The following is a 23713-nucleotide window of genomic DNA, read 5'->3' as shown; positions in this document are numbered from 1 at the left end:
GAGTTCTTCTCGCAAAATGCTATCTTTTGTCGCGGTGGAAGAAAGAGTTGAATAAAACATGGAGAAAATATCGCAGTCTTTTGAATCACCCACACGGTAAATAGCCAAGGGGAGGAAGATGGGAAATTTGTGGAATTGGTTCCGCACAACATTCCTGTTCAACATTAATGGATGGCTGGTTAATAATGAAGACGCGGAACTGAAGAAAAAAAAGTGCATGAGCTTCGTAAAAGCTCTCCCAAAAAAAACATTAAAAAATATCACACAATAAATGAAAGAACACGCTGAGCGTTGAACGATTCAAGAGCGTTTTCTTTGCCATTTGATTTTTCCTGGTTCGCCGAGGGGTGATGAACAAGTCAATGTTCAGATCGCGTCTCTTAAGGTAAGAGAAGTTGAACTGTTCGTGAGTGGAAAAGCATGAAAATTTAAGAATTCTTGCAAAGTTCTATGTTTCAACAATGCATATGAATTCTGGCGGATGTAATGAAGTCTAGAAGCAGCTCAACACCCCTTGACGAAGCATAAGTAAACTGTCTAGAATTCACATTCGTATTGCACTATTTCAAATAATCACTTCACTCCTCAATTCCAGTATCTCAAGAGTCGCCGTCAATTTCTAAAGTTCCCCGCCGCCCCCTAAAATTCAGGTGTGATTCAGCTCAGGAGGGGATTTAGCGCTAGTTACATCATCTTGAGGGCATTCTCGGACAGAGCCATGATCTTGTGGTGCTGCTCCTGTCAATGGCGCTCGAGCAGCTCTTTGGGCTCGTGCTGGTGATTGAACTGCGTGGCTGGCGGCGGCGTTTTGGCGTCGTCCGAGGGCGGTGGCGGCGGTGGAGGCAGTAAATTCAGCATGGAGAGCGGAAGTCCGGGAAATGCGCTGGAGAAGTCGGGATAGAAGGCCGGCGAGAAGGAGCCGAACATGAGATTTGGGTGGGAGACTGCGGCAGCCGCGGCGGCCGCTGCTGCCAATTCGGGATCCGGCGGCAGCGGTGAGCCACTGCCGCTGCCCGGCGGCGGGGGAATCTTCAGCAGTGTGCCGCCATTCGATGAGCCGCCGCAGTCTTTGGTGCCGTTAGCCTGCTCTGACTGATTGTTGGCGTTCTGGTTGGCCTTCTTGGAGCTGTTGTTGTTGTTCCCGCAGATGCCCATCGTGAGCAGCTCAATGGGTGGCCCACTGATGCAGTCCTTCCGCAGCTTCTCCAACTTCAGGCTCTTGCCGTACTTACCGCGCACGTACATGAGGAGCGAATTGTAGGGAATGCCGAATATGCGGGACGCCTGACTCGTGGTCATCTTCTTGTTCCACACGTGCTGCAGCGCCTCCGTGAGTTCAGCGTTGGTCCACGACCTCGGCGGGCCGCCTCGAGGCGCCGAGTGTTGACCTTTGGGTCGAGCCACTGCTCAGTCGCAGATTGAAGGGAGAGAAAAAGAGAAGATTCCTTGAGAATCACTTTTACCGACGGCAACCAATTTATGGCCATCTTCAGCACTTTCTCCCCTTAAAATCGCCTAAGACAACTGAACGGAATCTCGAGCAAATATAAGTATAATTTTAATTGAAAATTGTGTTTAACATAATTCTATCCGTAAAACATTGGGATGTAGACGTTCAGCGAATTCTTACTCTTGACAAATTAGTTGGATTAGTAAAAACACTATAAATTTCTGCACACAATTCTCCTGTTTTCTCACAAGAACATCTTATGCGGTTTTCCTCAATGCAATAGATTCCATCAACTGTATCCAATTATCACGTCCCATTTTAAAGTATCATCGAAGCTTTGCGGAAGCTTTCAACTACTATGCTTTGAACATGCAATTAATGTCTCCTTGTTAACAATTCCGATACGAAAAGGAGGGAAATTATATAGTGAATTTGCTGTCGTGCCGTTGCCAAGAAAGAGAAACGAACAACATGAGCATCTTTTGAGTTTATCAAATTGATTTTTCCAAGTCTCACACTTCCTTATTTTCCCCGAGAATGTCCTTATCTGTGTGCGTCCATTTCTTTTTCTTAAATTGCTTTTAATGAAGTTGTTAATTTTGCCTTCCAATGAAGCAAGAATTATGATAATTTCCATTATTATTTTTTTCTTCCGTTTCGCATCTCAACTTTTAAATCCAGCGCGCCTTAATGACGAGAGAGAGAGAAAAAAAGTGATACATCTCAGCTCGAGAGTTCATCGGGAAAATTAATTAAAAAGGGAATTGATGAGTTTGCTGGAAAAGTCAAAAGTATCGCACAATCAGATTTTCTTATAATTAAGGGATTGAATATTGGGGATTTCTTATGGCGATGCGTCAAAAATCGAAGGTAAATAGCATTGCGACGTTGCCTTTATTTCCGCCACTATATTCTCATAATTTGTCATTTACTAAATGAGTTACGAGTAAATGAATCGATGTTGCTAGAGTTAAATAAGTTTGTCACGTGAATTAATAACATTTTCACGTCATGCAAGGCATTCAATAACGCCAATATTGAGTGAATATTCTCTGAATACTCCTTATACTTCATGCGGTTTTATGATAACTAATTTATGCCTAATTAACTCTAGATGGGACGTATATTGTTTATTTGAAGCATAGGTAATTCTAATTCATATTTCTCCGTCTTCTATTGACTACGCATGGATAAATAGTTATTCTGGATTCTTTTTCCCTTTTAATGTGTCTTTGACATTAGAAAGAGATCGATTTTTCTCAAACTCAACACGCTGTGTCTTCAATTATTATCTATTTCAGATCATGTTAATCGAATTTGATAAAATAAATAAACCCAGAAACTGTGAGAAAGTAACACTTTACATGCTAAACATGCCGACTTTTGGATTTCTTTTGTGAATGTTTCACGCTTTTTCCTACAATCTGCCCTCAAAGAAATGTGAAAAATGCAGAAATGTGTTATTTGTGGTTAACTAGTGATCTGACAAAAATATTTATGCACAAATTAACAAGTTATCAGCACGACAAGTGTCCCATAAAATTTCCCTAAGCGATACACCATTGAGATTTGTGATCATAAATTGGAAAAGAAAGATACTCGCGAGGAAGCTATAACCATTCCTAATGAGCACACAGTTTTATCGGATATTTGAGTTGTGCACTTGAGTCCAGATCTTCTCGATCTTGTAACGTCTTTTTATGATCTTTCCCGAGAACACCTATAAAAGTTCTCTTGCCTTCGTGGCCACAAATCATGAACAGATGACTCCGAGAAGAGGAGACAAATCACAAGAATTATCACTAAACTTCAACTCCTTAACGGTCTCTTATTCTTTTCTCTCTAAATCGTGCCGAATTAATGGACGAATGCACTTAAACGGCCAGCAATTTCACAAGGTTTTTTTTTTCACCATGAGAAGTTTTCGCAAAAGTCCACGTGAAATCGTGTTAAAATCTCATCAGCATCAATTAATTTCAATTATACTTCTGTTTCGGCACGCAGATTTCCTTCGTGAATATTTGATGGACACTAATCACGGGGAATCATGCAGAATTGCTAATTAGTGCTTTTAAGGTGGGCATAAATAACCTGAGACATGACTTACATTTCTTCTTGAGGAATTTCGGCGGATTGCTGTGCAGATTACGCTGATCCACTGGCATTGGTGAGCCGTACAGCCTCGATGACTCGGCGGCGTGCTGGAAGAGGCCCAGCGGCGGCGCTTCCATGCCGAAAACTACAAAAAATGGAATAGGCGAACTTTGGACTCAGGAAACTCCGCGGAAATTCTGTCACAGACTCTTTGCTCAAGCTCAGCTTAATCCTATTATCGCTGATTAGCGATTTGGCACAACATCAACCAACCCAGATGCTTAATTGACGATGGAGAGGAAAAATAAAGATGCGACCAACATTCTTTGTTGGCTTAATCAGGTCAGCATCTTATCTTCACCTCGAGGTTAAAGCAATTAGCACTTTGTGAGTCTTTAATATGTCAATATACAGAATATTGCAGAAAAATGAATATAATTCATTTAATTTTAATTATTCATTTTTCCAGTTTCTCATTTTCATTTAGTATACGGAGAAAGAAAGTGTAATCCTTTGCTTTAGCATTTTGAAGAGGTAAATACACATACAGAGTGGTAAATAGCAGCACAAAACTTGTTCAATTCTTCTCATCTGAAGTATTTTCTTAGAGATTTCATTGTTTGTTTCTGTTTTCAAAACTTGCAAGACTCGTGCGTGTGAAAATTGATTGGCAATTTCCTAGAAATCCAATCTCAAGTTTATTTATGAGTGAGAAGAAAGTGCTTCAGAACCAATAAAAGGTCAAAAAGACCTGAATTTGAAAGCATATATCAAGACCTTGATCGCCAATAAAGACATCTGGATAGAGACACTGTGTAATTTCCGCTAAAGTAACATTGGAAATTTCGCAAAAGATGTAAAAAAGAATCCCTGAAATTGTTTCTTAATTGCCAGGACTCCTAATTAGCATGCACACCTGGAATTTCGGGTGAAAGTGCTTTTTGGGGGAAAAAAGTGAAACTCACTGTGGGGCGGACTGAAGGAGAGCTGCGACACCGAAGAGATTCGCGGGAAGGGCAGTGCTGCAGACGGGAGGATCGATCCATTCTGCTCCTCGAATTTCACAGCCGATGGTGTGCCAGTGGATGGGTTCCTGGGCGACGCTGGCATCCCGTCCCCGTCCGGTGGGCCCTCGTCCATCTTCTCATTGGCACTCTCTTCGGGCTCCACGGAGTCTGGCGGTCCTGGGGGTGATTCTGGTGTCTGCATCATCATGCCGTGGCCGGGCAGATGATTGGGCAGCATCTGGCAGCACTTGGCGAACGGTGACTGACTCCACGAATTGAGATCCTTCAGGTTGAAGAGGATTCCATTGTTGTTGTCGCGCTTCTGCTCCTCTTCGCCACTGCGATCCTCATTTGACGATGGTGGCGTGGTGGATCGCGTGCAGAGATTCTCAGGTGCATCCGGTCGCTCTGGCGAGTCATTGCGGGAGTTATTGATCGCTTGGTGGTTCTCTGACGGCTTCTCAGCGTCCGCCTTTTCGGCATTCAAGCGACACTGCAGAGGATCCAACACCAGCATCTTCTGGCTCAGGTCCTGCGGTGCTGGATCGTCTCCTGAGCGTCTCCGGGGACGCGCTTGCTTCCTCCTGGGCAAATTCGTGGCGTACACGTCAGAGTTCTGCATGTTGTCCGCGGAATCCAGGAAGCTGTGCGGAGAGATGAGCAGCTTGTGCAACTGTCCCGTGTTGCGACTGGACACGGATTCCGGGCTGGCGGGTGAGAGAATTGTGGAAGTGTCTGTTGCCATATCCAGATCCTCGGGCGTCGTGGCGAAGAGAATTGGAAAGCTGTCGGACACACTGAAGTCCGCCAAGCCGCGGATTTGGAGCGACTCTCCGGCCTGAATGAGCGTCTGTACGTGAGTCTTGGACACGCGAATCTCACCGCGGTACATGAAATCGATGATGGCCTGCACGATCCAGCCATTGAAGTCCTTGAGCACGATCACGGGATGCTTGCATGGTGTATCGGCGAAGACGCGCTGGAAGAAGGGCGAGCACGCCGACAGGACCACCTTGTGCGCCCGGATGCTCGTCTCGGCGCACACCAGTGTCACGTCCACGAGGGTCTTGGTCTGCAGCAGGGCATTGAATGCGTGCACCATGTGGCTGTGGTGGTTGTTCCACCGGAGACTGTACAATTCTTCGGAATTCATTGTGCTTTGGCGATTTACAACTCTAATGCCATCAGAAATCTCCTCGAGATTCACCTGAAACAACGGATAAAGACGTTATGGATATTAAAGGGTCTCTAAATATCTTCCGACAGACTTTTCAGATTGGTTAGATAAGCTGGAAAGATGAAAGTAATTGAAAAGTCTCGCGGATAAAGGCAAAAGATTGCAAAAATCACAAGGAAATTTGAGTTTACATTTTAAATCACAAATGAACTAATGTTTAGCGGGAAAAGAACATTGATAAGACCGCCTTCTTCTACATTATAAGTGTCTAAATCAAGAATAAAGACACATAAAATATAACTTAGTGGGGAATCCAAGAAATGAAAGCATTAAGTTTACATTTAAAAATTGAAATGATTCAAACTGACTTTGCAATCCTACATTTTAAGAAACATTGAAACGAAGTAAGAAAGCAATAAAAAGGTATTTCGTGGAAATATTGAAGAAAACTATTTGTCCGATAGAATTCAGGTGCAGTTTGAATTGTATTTGTCAATGTAAAACCATACGAAGCAATGAGAGGATTTATTGTAATTTTTCTACCATTCCTAAGTCAAGAACTGTGCAAGACATAATTCCTGACCACGTAGAAAAGAATGCAGTGGAGTATGTCGGGCAAACACCGCGAATTTCCCAGCGAAACCGCAGGAAAAGCGCAAGGCTGGGGGTGGCCACAATACAATGCACAACATTTTCATCTGTGGATTGCATTTGTGGGGATTTGCTTGATGTTTCCATCCATCCAACTGCTGATCGATATTTATTTATTTTTTTACTAATAGCTGCTCCGCCCTCTAATGAGTGTCGCCGCGCCCAGAACGACTCTCTTTCTCTCTGGCCATCGCAGATGTGGTAACTCGGAATTCTCACCCATTCATCCACCTTTGTCATCTGTTGTGCCAATTGCTGTGTTGTTTTGCTCGCGCGTACCTTTTTCCCCTTTTGCACTCCAGCGCGCTCAAGTGCAGCGGACATCGCGAAGGGGGAGCGAGAGAAGGACAATCGCATGGATGCAAGGACAATGCTTCCCCTCAATGGACCCAGCTCTCGCTCATCCCTGCGAGTGCAAAGCTCAAATTCTCTTTCCGCCTTTTGTTGCGATTCATAGTTTCCCATCTCATTGAGAAATCATGCTTTCCATTGTCACATCAGAGGCATCAGAGCGATAAAGCTTTTCAGATTTTCCCACAAAAGTTTCCACAGGTTTTTTTTTTAATTCATCCCTGAGCAACAGAAGATGTTCCACTGAACATTTCGTAGTCCCTTCTATTGTTTCTAATGGTGAATGATTGTTGGAAAGTCCCTGTGAAAGCATTTTCTGTTGCTTCACCCTAAAAAATATTCTTATTTTCAATTTTTTCTGCAAAATCTATGACAGAATTATTGAAACTCACTTTCATTTTTAGTGGTTTTTTGAAAATATATGGATTTTTCATGTGTTCAGACAAATAATTGATTTATTTGTAAATAAATATATAAAAGTCATTGTAGAAAATTTAGTTCTTAAATTTAAAATGAATCCATATTGTTGAGGTCACAATATTGAGACTTTGGAGCATCTTGAGGAAGAAATAAGTGTAAATTTAATTTAGGACATGCAATTTTACCCAGGATTCTTATGCAGAAAATTTTAACAGATGTATTAGAATTGAGTTTGTTTACCACATAGAAAATGAAATTTTCTTTATTCATATTTGATACGTAATCGTCCTGATTATTTATTCTTGACACCTTTAGTTATTGAATTCTGATTGAATCATCATTAAACAGTTGAAGTTTGAATACCTCTATTCGATTGTATGGTTATCTATGTACTCAAACAATTTTTTTTATAAGTTTTGATTTTCTATCAAAATCCAGGAATGATTTTTTTTTCTCAAAAAAGCTATAGGGTCAACTGACGATGTTTTACCCTTTTTGCAAACATAAAAAGTCTAAAAAGTCTTAGCATGATTATTAAGTAATTGGATGAATTTAATTAACATTTTTGATTTTCTTTCTGCACACTAAACAGTGATGAATTCTCACAAGTTTCTTTTTAAAATCCTTTTTGTAACTGGAAGAAACAGTGAACAATGCACATTATCTGCGCTCTTCTGTGAGATTCTTCATAAGTGTTTCTCACAATAGTTAATCTTGGGGAGTCATGTGAAAATCCGTGCACTCAGGATGTCTGGCAAACATCAAGGAGTTCCCACAATTAAATATGTAACGCCGTGGCACTTCATTCCCATTGAAAAAGCACCGTGCGTCTCAGACGAGTGAAAGGGGTTGAAGATATTCCCCAAAATTAAATAACTGTATGCAAATAGATTATGATTTGTGTGTGGGGCTTCTCGAATTTGCGATTACACTGTTTAATTAGTACAATTTACTGTGTCTTCTGCCGTCGGTTTCCGCACACTCGAAGCACACCACACACGATTTTGGGGTTGGTGAAGAAAGGGTGGAACTGGGGACACTTACTCAGATCCAAATTGTTGTTTCCACCTCAATTAATTGTTCACTTAATCCCGCTCCTTTCGGGATCCGGGATTGAAATCCTGTCTGGCTCTGAATTGAATGTTTGTGGTATGTTTATATCACGCTTCTCACCTTCAGTACACTTTTAGCACATGGGTGAGAGTTCTTTTTCACCTCGGAGTGGCACTATGTGCTTCCTTTCACAAAAGGTGTGCAGCAACACACTTGATGGAAAAGTGGCGAAAAGTTGAGGAAACTAGCATACAATCAGCTGTTTTTCACACACGCACGGCAATTTCACTGAGATTTTCCCATGCTTTTCACACATGACAAACACTGAATTTCACTTCTTGCCACAAACATTTTATTTTTCCTTATTCTACCACTTCGACAAGAGTACAAATTTTCACGATATTCCTTCACACACGCAAAAGCTTCTGTCGATTTCTCCTTATCCTATGTTTTTTTTTCCTTGAGTTTATGTTTTTTTTTTAATTCTTTGGAGGGAAGATTCTCAACTATTGTGAATTGTGAGGATGGACTTTCACTGATCCGCGAGAAGAAAAGTCACGTTAAAGTATGATTGGTTGTTTGTCAGCAAAAAAAGAGCGCCAAAGTGTTGTGCCGAAAAATAGAAATTGATGCTGGACCGCGCGCGGTGGTTGATTTGAGGTTGATTTTGAATTTTGAATATGTGCGAACCACCGAGCGCCTCGCCGACGTCTTAGGATTGAGGAGAGCTGACTTCAACTATTCCTCAGCATTTGCCCGAGCCACTCGCCGTATATCACACTTGATTGTATTTTATGCTAATATGTGGAAGGCAATACACATACTCATATCTCTCTTCCACACACCCTCCGCGCGTCTTCTCATTTTTACCCAACACAACACCCACACCACGCGGCGCTCTTCCCTCGCCGCCCACCCGCCCCACACCCGCGACACACTCCACATTTTCTTATAGCCACCCCCGCGCGTGTATGTGTTGTACGAATGTACGGGCGAGGTAAGGGCTACACTTTCCACTTGCCGCCATCCCTTTGCGCCTTGTTGTTCTCCTCCGCGTGTGTGTTCCAATGGGAATCACCAGTGTGCCCGGCCACCCGGGCCACCCACCCCCACGCGGGGCCTCTTCATTATCTGCCCGACGTGCGCGTGTGTGAGTGTGCCACATAACCCCAGCCCAGCAGTCCCTTACCTCCTTCGGCTCTCCGTGTGTTTATTTTGTTGCCACTCCGCTGCGAGCGAGAGGAGAAAAAAGGCCACCTCTCACTCACACAGCCCCACACCCCCAAGCACAGCCGTTGTATGATTGAAAAATAGAGAGAGAGACCGTGAGATGTACAGAAGACATTATTAGGTAGAGCGCCTCTTCCCCTCCATCATCCCCTCCGCCACATATATGTGTGACCGCCACCCCTCGGCGCTCTCCTGTTAATGAATCCGATTAGGGGGTGAGGACACACACAAATCTTATACGCGTCGCTCACTCCATTTCCTTAAAAACCACCTCCCCTCGCGCCCCGTGCCACACTCGAGTGGGGACTTCTTGCTCCCCGCAATCGAACGGGGGCTGGATGTGCCAGAATCGAGCGAGAACCACTGGGGAGCGCGAAACATTGAAACACTCCTCGCTAATGATTCTTATGGGGAAGATTATGGAATGCAAGCTGATAAAGCAGACAGCTTGGTTTTCACTCTCCAACCATCTTTCACGGAAGAGGAATATTGAGGATTTAAATAGATTATACGGCTTTATTCTATCCTTACATTGAGGATTTAACAACAAACCTATAGGCGAAAGAAGTGATAGTCAAAGAGTAATAAGCAGAAACAAGTTTTCCTTCAGTTTATTAATCACTAAGGGTATTTAAGGCATATTTAGCCTATCGTTTCTCTTAAGTTTGCTCATTACTACAAAAGGTTTGAATTTAAGTCTTGCACCGGAAGAAATGGATGGACAAACAGTTTGTTTGAATTGTGCATATGATAAAATATTTTCAATATTCTCATGACCATTGAACACGAATTCACTCATCATATTTTTAATGCCTGTTGGTGTCTCTTGCAATCCCTGCTCTCGCTAGCGCAATATTCCTCTGGTTTACCTCATCTTAAGTATTGGCGCGTGGTTTTTGCACCCCCCGGAGTGGAGATCCAGAAAAATTCCCCTCTTTTCTCAACTCATTTGAGACGCTGGCCATGAGCAAGACCGACCTACCCAAGACTCAAGTGGCGGAACAGAGTGAGAGAGAGCCTCAGTCGGAGGGGCAGTGGCTTCGTGCATCTCCTTCACTCCGTTTTTTAGCATTCTTCCCTCTGTTTTTCCGTCTTTCCTCCCGCCGCGGCGCATGCGTCCCCCACCCACTTGGCCGGGCGGGTGGGGAGAGACAGAGAGAAATTATAAAATTGCGAGTGTCAAGGGGTGGGTGGGGGGTGCCCAAATGAATGCTAGAGCGAGAAAAAACGTCTCACGATGGACGCAATGTGTAGAAGGATAAACCCTTACAGTTGGAAGAAAACGCCACCCACCCCAGCGCCTGTCATGTGGCATGGCATCTCGCATCATCACGTGCTCGGCATATGGGACGCGAGGGAGATGCCCAGAGGACGGAGTCGCCACCCCGCGCCCACTCATCAACCCGTCTTCGCAGGGGGTGGGGGCACGGCGTGAGTGAGATGAAAGACGGGGTGAAGCACGAGAGGGATTTTAATTCGTGCCATGCAAAAATATCTTATATGCTCGAGTGTTTTTCTCTCTTTCGCGTTCGCGGAGGAAGGCGCTCCTTAAGTCACCCTCACACCCCCCCATCAGAGGCTCCCGTATAGGAGCGATTTTAAATACCAAGCACCAACGGCCGTGCAGTGTTTTGTCTCTTTTCCCGCGATGGTGGGTGGGAAGCGGAGCCCCAAAAGCCACCCTCGGCAACATTTCATATCTTCTTCTCGGGCTCTCGACACACATACACACGCACGTGGGACATACCCTTCTGTGGTCATGCATGGAAAATGTGTTGGAGATGTTTTTCCGTCCCTTGCAAAAACCACACAAAACAATCGCACTGTTCACTGACCGCAGGAATCAGCAAATATTAGCTGAAAACTGTGTTTTTGGGGTGCTCCACGTGGAAGAGAGACGCACGGAAAAGCGATTATCGCGCTGAATGCCGGGAGCCGTGGACGAAGAGGTCCACCGTGAGGTGGACAGTATTGAAGTGAAGGGAAGAATCGCTCCTCGTGCACTCTCGGGCGCGCCAGAGTGGCGGAAAGTGTGCGCCACGGGGGGTGATTTCCACCCCCCAAAGTCGGGGGTGACACTGAGCCGCAACAATTGTCCACATTGCGCACCACGAGGCCTGCAGATTTCACCTTATACTTTTTATTCCTCCACTGACCATTACGGCGTTCCCCACCCAATCGCGCCCCACTCCATCTCCACACACATCCGCGTGTGTGCACCCTTTCACGATGCCTCGGTGGGAAAAAAAACACCCCCCAAATACCATATGATTCTCCACATTCGCCGAGGCAAATGTAGGGAAGGAAGACAGCAGGATGAAAGAGAACGGAAACCCGAGGATGTTTGTAGGTGAGTCACAATCGACATTTAAAGTCTGCGTTTTCAACATTATATGCTTATTTGTGCATGAACTTTTGCTTTCGTCGAGGACGCTCTGCTGAATGTCTCTGGAACACCTAAATTCATGATGAATTTAGACAAGAAAATAAGCCAAACGTAGCTTAACACATTAGAGGGCTCCGGCAGGAAGTGGGTTACCTGTGCATAAAGCAGATGGTTGGTTGAATAAAACACTAACCCTTTCACTGCATGAGGGTTTTGTAGGTAAAATTTTGTACGTCACATCTGGTTGAAGAATCTGCAGAAAAACTAACCCTCTCGTGATGAATAAATTGTGTTCAACCCATGACAATTTTTTCTTATACATAAATTCAATTATTATCTCCACACGACTTAAAACGTTCGTTTTCCTGCGCAGCAATTTAAAGATTTGCAAGGAGTTTTGCCATGTAGAATTTATGTGAACTCCAATTGTATTCAAATAATTGTGCGATAAATTCTTAATAAATATAATTTGTAACGTTTGCATCCCGAAAAAGGATTGACTACATTATAATTTTATAAACAACCGTGAGACAGATTATTATCTTAGTGGCAAACTAGGTTCTTATGCCCTATTATATCACTGATCTTCATAGCTGTATAAAGATAATGTTTGGTATCCCGAGCAGCTCTCAAGTCCGTTGTTTTTAGGTCCGTATAATAAAACTTCAGATGATTCCTCATTAATATTACTGTAATGAGACACATTGGGAATGTGCTCAAAGTTCTCCAATGAGTGAAATGCATTTCCTTTCAATCATCCCTTTCCTAATTTTCTCCATTCATCTTAGGATCTGTAAAAATGTTGATTTTGTTCATAATCATTGCCTTTAAGTTAAGAATGATATCAGGTAATAATAAAATCGGTTTGTCGGTAAAATACACCAGAATGCATGGAAATTTGAGCACAAACCCTTGAAAAATTTAAAACATCTTCATTATGCTTATGATTGTATGGAATATTCTCACCTTCTCCCCAATTTCTACACGTGAGACGCACTGAATTTCCTGGGTTAAACCACTAACCGATGGCAAAGGTGACAATATAGCACAACCACTGTGAAATATTAATGTATGTCGAAATTCAATAATTCACCATAGTGATATTTTATCAGAGTTTTCATCTCTTGACAGAAAATCATACATTTTATCATGCTGCGGTTTGTCGGGCATGAAAACTGGCAGAAGCACCCCACATATTGCTTCCGTATGTTGCAGTTCTCCTCAAGAACCTCTCCAGCATGTACATATATTTTCAAGAGACGTCGATGGAGCAGAAAAGATTGTGCAGTTCTTGGAGAGGGTGGTCTCCCACCCACTCGACCGCACAAGGCATTGGTTGGATTTCTGTAGAGAGTTCGCATTGATTTGCTGAAGTGCGCGCGAGGAAGAACGAGAAATTCTCGCAGTCTTGATGTTAATTAAAATTGAAAAAGATGAAAAATCACAAGGACAACAAAACTGTATCCCCACCATTGCGCGCGGGGGGAAGTGTGTACATTTTATTTGTGTGCTATATGGTGTGCTATATATGCACAATGTGGCGGGTAGCATTTTATTGATTAAAAAAAAGAAGAAGAGAAAAGAGGCAAAAAACAAATGAAATAACTCATGTATTTCATAATTGCACATCTACATATGCAAATAATTTTCTGAGTTGGCGCTCTATAATTTCCACATTGGAAAGAACCTCCGCCCACACCACCCACGTGACTTCTTGCGCCCCTCGAGCAACTCACACTGCCGAACACCCACCAAAACCCGTCAAGATCTTGCCTCGGCCGCGCACCCCCTGCCATGAGTTTGGGTTCACTTTCTTGTGTTTCATTTCGGCACTCGTATACGTTCTATATGGCCGCTCCGCGTGTGTACTGTACATTAATGCATTAGGGTAACTGTTCGGTTATTGGGCCCCAATCAGCTCATCTCAAGGTCAGTCGCTTGCGAATTTGCCGCTGATAATGTTCGCAGTTTTCTGGGAATATTTCTTGGTCGATTCTAAGCACTGCCAAATGATTGATCAATGCAAATTGCTCAAATAATGAGCCTTTCAATGGTAAAAAGTAAAATAGAGAAGCCCACATGGTTGCCATTAAATGTCTAAACTCAAAGAAATGTTTCGCTGGAATTGTTTCTTGCCTCTGTTCCACTTTACAGGGTGCAAGAAAGTGAGATTTCTCAGTTGGGAATTCAAAATTCGATTTCCAACGACAAAATCCACCCCCAAATTGCGTCAAGAGTGCTTGATGAGTAGTCAGCAAGCGGCAGCGCTACCCTAGTCAGATGGTAAGTAAAAATGTATAGATGATGATGGCCGGGCGGCCTGAAGAAGGTTGATTTGCATTTCCATTCGGGCGCCCTTCCCCGCCATCATGCCGCTCCTGAGATCCCTGCGCGAACCCGCGACACCCCTCGCGTCCGTCTTCATCCCTTGACATTCTTTCGCTTTCTTAATTATTTGTCATATCTCTTTCCGACACACAAAGGTTTTATTTTTACGCGAGGGGTTTGGCGTCTGTGAGAGCGAGTGAATATATTTATCGCTCTCTGGGAAGATTTTCCACACTGGGAAAGGACGGTTAGGATTTTCCCATGTCTGTGTGTCATGCCATGTATTGGTGGCCGTGAGTTTTCTTCATTCGTTTAATTTTTGTGTTTTCCACCCTCACACTCCCAACCCAAAAAACCCATACCTGGGCCTCTTAAGTCAGCGTCCTGGCCACGAGAAGCATCGCAGAAAATGGGAAAAAGGAGTCAACACAGCAGCAAAAACACTCACACATTTTGTGTGTTGTATATTTTGCGCGCAACGAATGGAAAACCCTTCGATGAAGAATATCGTTTTCTGATATTTTTCATTACGACTCTCCTCAAGTGTACTAACACAGTCAAACAGAACACATCGCGAGGAGATTGTACACAAATGAAATATTTTACAGACCAAGGAGGCGTTTTCGCCCATAGGAAAAAACACAAGAAGAAGAAGAGTGTGTATATGCAGAAAAAACAGAGATGCTCAAGGGTGGTTTCTGGGCGAGAGGCGAGCCGGAGTGCGGAGAGTGTGGTAATTATGTGTATATGTTAATGTATTTAACGATTTTTTAAGCAACCACCCTCGAATTTATTTTCCCGCTTCGCGGACGCGAGACGCGGCGCGGGGGTGGATGAAAGCCACCCGCTTCAGAGTGAAATGAGAAATTTCCAAGAAAGACGCGCAAAAGACGCTCCGGAGGAGGAAAAAGGGGTTCGCAGATGCCAACAGCGACCGCGGCCATGGTGAGGAGAGAGTGTGGGCGCTTCTGAAGCTTCAGAAGTTTTTGGCAACTTTCAAGATTTCGACCAATTTTGCAAAAAGCCATCCTTGCATTCGGAGCGAATTTCAAAAATTGAAAACCGCATTTTCCAATGAGAAAACTAAAGTTGAACTTCTTCTCATGGCATCGAGGCAAGACAGTTTCTGATAGTGCACATTAAGGAGAAGTCTGACAATTTGCAGAAAGCATGCAAAAATGGGAGTTTCACTATTAAAATCTCTAATCGTTATTAGATATTTTACGTCACCGCGTACCGTTGTTGAAAATCATTTTAAATTCATATTTGCATAAGAAATTTATTTCTGTTTTAGATGATTTACGTTTATTCGCAAAACTTAGATTTGGAATTAAGCTTGGAATTAAGTTTCTTCGATTGTCTTAAAATTTTTTTCCAGTTTAAGATGAAGAATAAGAATTTGTACTTCACAATATAACGAAAAATATTCTTCAACGATATCTTTGGATTAAACAGAAATATTCATTTGACATTTATCAAATGATCCTTTTTCTTAAATGTGAACAATTTGAAATTTCAAATGGAATCAAGATTGCAATCATGTAAAGACTTATCTTAGAAATAAATTCACATCCTTGAAAGTTACTTGAGTATCATCTTTATAAATTGAGAACTTCGCGTCATTGGTTCCTAATTAATGTGGTATCAATTCAGCCTCTGAAACTGTTCACCAGGGATGAAGCTTTCTTGCAGGTATTCGAGGCACTTAATTTCCATTCAACAATGGCCATTAATTACTCAGTAGTATTTTCTCATTACCACCACGCCTATTTATCCATACAATTTTCGCAAATATGAGCAAAATATGACGAAAGAAATCAGTAGCAAAATGCTAATTACTTTTCTTCTGCCGTATTTCTTCATCTTGACGCAAATGAGAGTGCCTCGAGCACAATCTTGGCATGTACGGACGAATGGGTGAAAATTATTGATCCATGTGCGTGGAAAGAAGTAAAGTGAGACGAATTTTAAGAAATGAGTGTCCATCTCGCGCGATTTCTCGCGCAGTGATGCCAAGTTCTCAGACATTGGGATGAATTTCTTATTATTGACTCGATGAGCGCGAGCGTTTGGCAAGTGTTTGGCGAGATGCTGATGAAATTTTGTATAAAAGATGAAGGGACTTGTGGGAAAGTATAACTAAATGATGAATTGACATGGGGCTGGGCCTGCCATCGCCGAAGAGTTACCTCTCCGCATGGGTTGGTGAATCTCCTTGAGAAGGATCCACAGCAACTGGACAAACTGCGCCAGCGCCGTGTAAACAAAATTTAAATTTTATCAAATACAAGACACAAAATTATACACGAAAAACCACCACACAATAACCGCGAAAATATGATAGCGAGAGCGTGAGAGTGAGACAGTGTATCCAGGAAGAAAGGGTTGAGGACATTTAAGCAGAAAAAGTGGTTCGGGGGGAGTTCTCAAAAAGAGACAACCACAGCGATGTGACAATGAGAGGGAAGTAGAGAATGACAATTTATTGATAAAACCTCTCTTTGCCATATTTTCCTCAGCATTTTCCTCATGTATGAAATTAGTGACATGAAAAAATTGCCTTCTTCTTCGCTTTGGAATACCATTCGAGGGCACAAATGAGTGCGAGGGTTGATTTTTTTCTTCCTATTTATGAGACAAGAAAGCAATCAGGGGCGGAGGTTTCAGTTGTTACCAAAATACATACGTGTGTGTGAGCCTCTGAGGAAATCCATGAATCATGACAATTTTTTAATTCTGGGCACAAAAGCAAATTGAGACCAATAAAGCCATGTTAAGTTTCAAAATCATATGCTGGAAATGATAAAAAATTAACTGAGAAGTAGAATGGAAAACCGGTTTATTTCTTCTCTGAAAATCCACACAAATCCGGTTTTAGCTCTAAATTTAACAATTTTACCTATCATAATTTGCCGGTTATCATTATTAACTTACAAAAATTATTTCTTCAAATATTTTTCACCACAAATAACTAAAATACCCCAGCGATTCAAAAAAGCTAAAAAAAACCACAGCTAATTTAGTTGAAAAGTGTTAAAGTGACTGAGCTAAAATTTTAGCAGCCCTCGAACAAAAAGTGCATAGGTCAGCGGTCGTAGCGGACGATGGTGGAGACTCAATAGCGTTAAAAACACAGCAATTTCAAGCAAAATATTCAGCTTTTCTTTTAATGCATTCGGTATCTCTGAAAACCCGTAAATCTTTTAATTTTGAGGTTATTTGCATGGCGTTATTTATACAATTCATTGGAGTGTTGTTATCACGAAGTATATTATTGAAATGTCAAGGTTTTACATGATGCGACATCTGTGTATTCAAGTACGCATCAGTAATTTGACTGGTCGCCGCTACGTTCGCTAGTGCATCAACCGAATTGCTAAATGTTTAGTGAAAGAAAGCCAAATAAATAGCTTTTTAAATCTCACCGTTGAGATCTTTGCATTTTGTGCTGGCTGGGAAATTGAAATACAGAAAACGGATTTAAGAAACTTGTATTTTTCAATTTGTAGAATTATTATGATAAGATGACTAGAAAATGATCAAGGATTAAAAGCAGTAATTGAAATTCGTGGTATCTAAATAATTTTAGAAAGAAATTATCTTACGAAAGATACTGTAAATTTGGTTTCTCTAATTTGGATCTCTAATAGATCCTTGTTGTGCTCATTGTGTTTAGCTGATCCACTTACAATTTCCACCGAAAAAGACTAAATATTTAATAAAAATTAATTGAAACGAGAACCAATGAAAGCTTGTGTTGCTAAAATTCAACTGTAGAACAAGGAGAAGTTGACAGTTGAACCGAAGACGCGCCATTTTTGGGCATTCTCTTGGAAGAAAAGTTTAAAATTAACGATGGGAAAATCCAAGAACCTATAGCGATTAGGACAATTTATGTGCCTTATCAAAGGGATCATGCAGAAGAGTATAAGAGGGCAATTGGACAAGATATGGATTATCACACTCTCCACCCACATTTATCCCATTGATACACTTTGGACGCGCAGTGGGAGGAAAAGTCGTGGGTGTATCGAAAGAGTGATTAATAATTAAAATGGTGTGCCGGAGGCAGGAGAGTCCGTGTGTGCGCGCTTCATCTCTTTGGCAGCGCGTCTTTGGCATCAACCCTTTCGCAATCTTGGAAACTCAACCCTCTCTCTCTCTTCCACACCCCTGATCCATGTATTTTCTTATATTTTTCAACCAATCGCCACACACAATTCATATCTCTTGCCTTTTTTCCCATCTTCTTCTTCTTCTTGCTAAATGAAAAGAGCTGCGTGAATAATTTCACCCCGTCTCGGGGTGTGTGTTTGTGTGTGTGTGAGTGTTTGCCACCCGCCTTATCTTCTTCGTGAAAATTAGAAATTCATCTCAAACAAAGAAATTGCGGAGGAGATTTTCCTCCACGGGCCGAACAAGTGTGCTCATAGTGTGTCGTGTGCTATATGTAGGCATGGGGTGGGCGCAGCAGGCAGAGAAAATGACGAAAAGTAATGCGAAAGCTGAGATAGAGCACACACACACACACACGGGTTTAGTAAAAATTCTTAATTTCTAACATACAGTTCAACTCATCTTATTTCCCCGGCATCGTGCACACTCATTTATATTCTTTTTTTCTTGCGCTCTCTCGTCTCTTAAAATTTTATCCCGTGTATAAAAAGTGTGTGTGGCACCCAAGGAGAGTTTGGGCATAAAAAAGAAACCATGGAAACGCTTCTGGATATCGACATGGGGACGCGCGTTAATGTAACCAATTTCTTTTCTAATTACATCCCTGCGCGCAAAAATAATATATGATAAAATTGTGTGAGTTCTCCTCTCGCTCACTCGTTCTCCTTTTCGCCTTTTTCTTCATCATTCCACCCACCCGTCCGCCCGCCCGGGCCATGCAAATGCGAAGTGGGAGCCATATATGGGTGGGTGGGCGGCCAGAAATGAGTGGGTGGCCTGGGCGAGAGTTAAATTATCATCGGGAATAGAAAGAGTGAACAACTTGTTTTTGCCCTTCCAGCGACTTCACATCAACATCCCACCCTTCCCACACCCCTTCGCGCTCTCCCCTCGTCATCACCAACCCCCCCCGCGCGCGCGGTGGAGGGAAAAAGTTTTAAAATAATGCTGTATACGTTCATCTCATCTACATAGATATAGGTATTTAAAAATGTTCGCGTGTTCTCTTTCTCATTTCTTTGGCCGGCGCCGCGCCGATTTTCCACTTCTTCGGCGTCTTTCACCCTCCAAAGTCGCTTCGGTTGCCGAACACCCAAAGCCATTGCCCATTGCGTCTCTCTTCTCATTTATCCACCCCCCTCGAGCCGCCCTTTCTTCAGCTTCCCTGCCGAGATGTGTGCTCATTACGCAATCTTCCATGCTCAAAGCCGCACAATTGACACTCTGGCCGGAAATCCACTGGCCAAATCTCAATCTGACCACACAGAACAGGTCACTTTCAGCAACCCCTCGAGATGGACATGCGCGGACAGATAGCAGTGTCACTTACCCCTTACAAACTGCGCTAACCCGATTACTTGACGGTGTAAAATTGCTATTCACAGGCTTTGATTCTGTTTACCCATTGTTATTGTGCCGAGATGACCATCCGAAGTGGTCGAGAGGGTCAATTTGCACACCCTTCCCTGTCCCCTTCTGAGAATGGTCAATTTCATGGGGCACTTAAGTGGATTATTCGGACAATATTAAACACATAAAAAGGGAAATGGGTGGTGCTGTAAATCATACTTTTTTACTGATTGTTTAGCCCGAAGCGCTTAGTGTTTTCAACAATTGATTAAAAGAGACTTGAAAAAAGAGGAATTTCAACCATTTTATCATCTTATTGTATGATTAAATGTGCAGATTTCATTGTACTCAAGATTTCAAAAAAAAAATCTGTAGATTCCTTTATACATACAATGAAAATGTTGGATATTTGTTGTATTTCCTTCCCTGAAATATTGGATAAACAGTTAATCGGACTTCCTGACCACTTAAAATATTGTTTTACTTTAAGAGACTTTCCTTAATTCGGTAACATCTATCATTAGTATATTACTTCGCTTTTCTGTGTATTTAAATCGAATTAAGAAAGATTTAAGCAATAGAATAGAGTTATAATGTTAAGAATCAAATATTTTAGAAAGACGAAAAGTAATCATAAGATTTTTCCAATATAACTAATAGATCAAGATGCTAAAGGATTAAAATTTCATTTACAGAGGTTTAAGGCTTGATTTCAATTGGTCTAATGTGAAAAAATCGTGGTTTGGTTAAATTTAAAGGAATGTTAGTTAAACTAAATAATATGATAATATTTTTCTCTTCAATATCAATCTAATTTTATTGCAAAAACTACTAGTTATGCATAATATAAAGTCTTTATCATTTTCTGTGTAACTGAAAATGTCGTTTTTCAAATTACATCAATACTTCTTTGAACTCTCTTCTCATTTATTTAAGAATAATATTCCAATTGATAAATATATTTTATTACTACGAATGCACAGATGATACCTTTCCCATAATTCAATGCACCCTTTCATTTAAATTGGATGCATTTCAGATGGTAAAAAAATCGAATTTCCCTATCAAAGACGGCAGAGAGTCTTGTCATGTTACCTCATTTAATTTCTTTTAAAAATGCCGTCTTTCCAATGCATCGAGAGATGCTTCAATCCGTTTGAGCGAAATGGAGAAACACTACAATAGTGTTTTATGCGTTTTATGCAAATTGATGCTTAAGATCGTCTGACAAAGGTTTTTTTTTCTTTATCGAAAGGGTGAATTGCACTATAGCAAAGGGTGCTTCTTGCTTTTTCACATCGCGCTCAGGTATTTGAATTTCGATTCAACAAAAATTATCCTCATCACGACTATAGATAACAACGAATTTAATTTCTATCGTGTGTTTTTTGCTGATTTCGTACATTCTGTGGTGATTATCCAGAAATTCCTTCACTTAATGAAGCTTGATTAAAACATCTTTTTGCGAGGAAGCCTCATTAGAAATGGAAGACGCTAAATTCTCCGGCGGGAATGATTCAACTCTTTCGTTTCTCATTATTTAGCTTCTCTTGCCAACGACGTCACTCTTTCGCTTCTCTTGCGTAATTACTTTTTGGACATTTCAATTCTTAATCTTTAATTTCATTCTTATTTTATATGTAGAAAATTGTGAATAATTCAATATTCAATTTATTAGGATCAGTCTTGAGTTCTTTGATATTTTTATTTTATGACCACGAAAGCAATATTCAATCTTCTTTTGAAATAACACGATTACTCTTGGTTAGTTTTGTTATTTTTTTTTCATAAAAATTTATATAAATTTTAATTATTTCGCATCACGATTAATTTGTAATAACTCTGCATTGACATTTAAAGAAAGTCCGCATTTAGTTTTACCGACGGGTTTGGCGAAAGAGTTAATTAAACGCACTTGTAATGAAATTCATAACATTACACAATACTTTTCGTCCTTTTGTGTACAACAATGCAATATTTTAGGTGCAAAATCTGTTTAAAAATTCATAAAAGCAATATAAAAGTATTTTTCTGTGTCTACAATATGACTAGATCCAGATGCTTCGCACGAGAAAAATATCTCGTTATGGAATTTTATTGTCTTGGTTTAAATTTGTCGCTTGAATACACTTATTTATGTAAAATGAATTAATTCACACGGTTATCAAAATTAAAAATAGAACAAAATGTGAAACTGTGAATTTGGCTCTAAGAGTAATTTTTTTTTAATCTAATAAACTCTAAATACTCCGTAAGTGGCAAGTGCATCTTATATTTAAAAGCTATTATTATTCATGGGGTTTAATAGAAGAAAATTGTTTTATTATTTTCGACAGAAGAGTCTATTTTTGAGTAATAATGCACTAAATAAATGTGCACACACTATAATAATTTAAAATCCTTTAACAATTCAAAAAAAAGTTTCTAATTTCCTTTTTTTCTGAATTGTAAATTGTGAAAAACCGATGTTATTGGTGATATTCGTCAACACACCGTGTAAAGAACACTTGAGAGCTTTACTTGGAATCTATTTTTAATGTTAAAATATACTTGTTTTGTTAATTATTGTTTTGATTTTTCTTACATAATTTAATGCAAAAGCGGAAGCCAGAGAAATATTGGTTAAAACCTTGCGCCGTTCTGGAACAGATTCATTTGAAATGTCATAAAATATTCAATTTCTTCTAATGGAAAAATTCCAAGAAGAAAACCTTCTAATTTTTCTGCCCCAAATTAACTTGTCTTAAACATGCTAAAAGTCTATTTTGAATATCACAAACTGAAAATAAATATCCTATTCTAAAAGGATTGCGTTGTGTAATGTATTGTATGCAAAAGTTCCTCTTTGAAAACATGTTATTGTACTATTTTAAACATTCACGACTTATTATATTCGAATGAAAACATGTTTTTTTTTCTAAATGAAAAGTGACCAGAAGGGTTGTTTGCTGACCCACAGATCCTCTAAGCCATATTGTCCCTGCGCCACAATTGTGCAGCAATCACGACTGTCAACACTATTTAAACTGGCCCTTCATCATCCCTGATCAGCCCCTGATGGCCATTAAAAGGCAGTAATTAGCCTGGACCCTCGGCGAGAGGGCGCGATGGGTGAGGGTCAGCCAGTGTCCGGTCAAGGGGTTGAGCGGCGCCTGATAGAGCCATAATTGGTCACTGAGGAATGACCTGTGCAACTATCAAATGGATATCCCTTCGGAGATAGCAATTAGGAGTGTTTTTCAGCTGGGCTGAAATGCTGGCTCTCGCGGTGGAGGGAAGTTTAAAAAGCGGAGAAGAAGCTGAGCCTCGCGTCCCCTCGTCTTGGCATCCTTCCACTCCTCTCGCTCTCGCCCACCCCCTTCGATGGTCGTTCGCGGGCGAGCGAGAGAGAGACCGTGGGGCGAAAAAGAAAATGAAGAAGATGAAATAATGAGAAAGTGTTATGCAGATGAGTTAGAGGTTTTCCTCTCAGCCCACCCCTCATGATCCCACTCTTCCTCATCCACTTTCTTTGTGGGGCTCCGCCGTTCCTCCCCGCGCACCCCCCTCGGCCCCATGTCAATGCTCTCTCGCCTTCTGGACTTTGGGGGAGGACTCGAAATGAAATAAAATCGACTCGTGCAGTCTCTCGCTCGCTCCTTCATCCACACAAGGAGGAGAAGAAACACATCACACACACTCCCCCCCGGCCCACCCCCGGCTTCACTAATTTAAATGTTGGATATATAGCTTCTTCGCCGCTGGATGTACGTATGTATGGGCTCATGGCAGAAAGAATGGCTGTGGAGGATTTTAAAACGCGCGGGCTTAAATGAGTTGAAGGGGTCGCGCGCGCGGAGGCGGGTGATCCGGGGGTGTAGAGCAAAAAGAGTCAACAGTGGAGGTGGTAAGCAAGAGTGAGTGAGAGCAGAAGACTTTAATTCGCACCTTTTGATTAAAATCAATACTTTGTATATTTCACGTCTCTCCTATTTCGTATGTCCCTCTCATTTCTCCCATCCAGGCTTTCTTCTTAATTTCTCCCCTCCCCAGCGCACACT

General features: G+C 41.5%; 1 protein-coding gene across 1 annotated transcript; it reads right to left on the bottom strand.

Annotated features, from left to right (window-relative positions):
* Positions 1–639: 639 nt before the first annotated feature.
* On the bottom strand, positions 640–10505 carry LOC132255881 (protein jim lovell-like). Its single transcript, XM_059752051.1, has 5 exons — positions 10416–10505; positions 6599–6817; positions 4510–5758; positions 3558–3689; positions 640–1403 (listed from the first exon to the last, which is right to left on the bottom strand). The coding sequence occupies exons 1-5, from the start codon at positions 10503–10505 to the stop codon at positions 742–744; spliced, it is 2352 nt and encodes a 783-aa protein (XP_059608034.1). The 3' UTR covers positions 640–741.
* Between the last annotated feature and the right edge of the window lie 13208 nt (positions 10506–23713).

Source organism: Phlebotomus argentipes, unplaced genomic scaffold, assembly GCF_947086385.1.
Source record: "Phlebotomus argentipes unplaced genomic scaffold, Phlebotomus argentipes genome assembly contig_5, whole genome shotgun sequence".
In the NCBI taxonomy this organism is placed as follows: domain Eukaryota; kingdom Metazoa; phylum Arthropoda; class Insecta; order Diptera; family Psychodidae; genus Phlebotomus; species Phlebotomus argentipes.
Note: the sequence above shows the minus strand (reverse complement) of the source record. Positions and strands in the feature narration are given on the sequence as shown.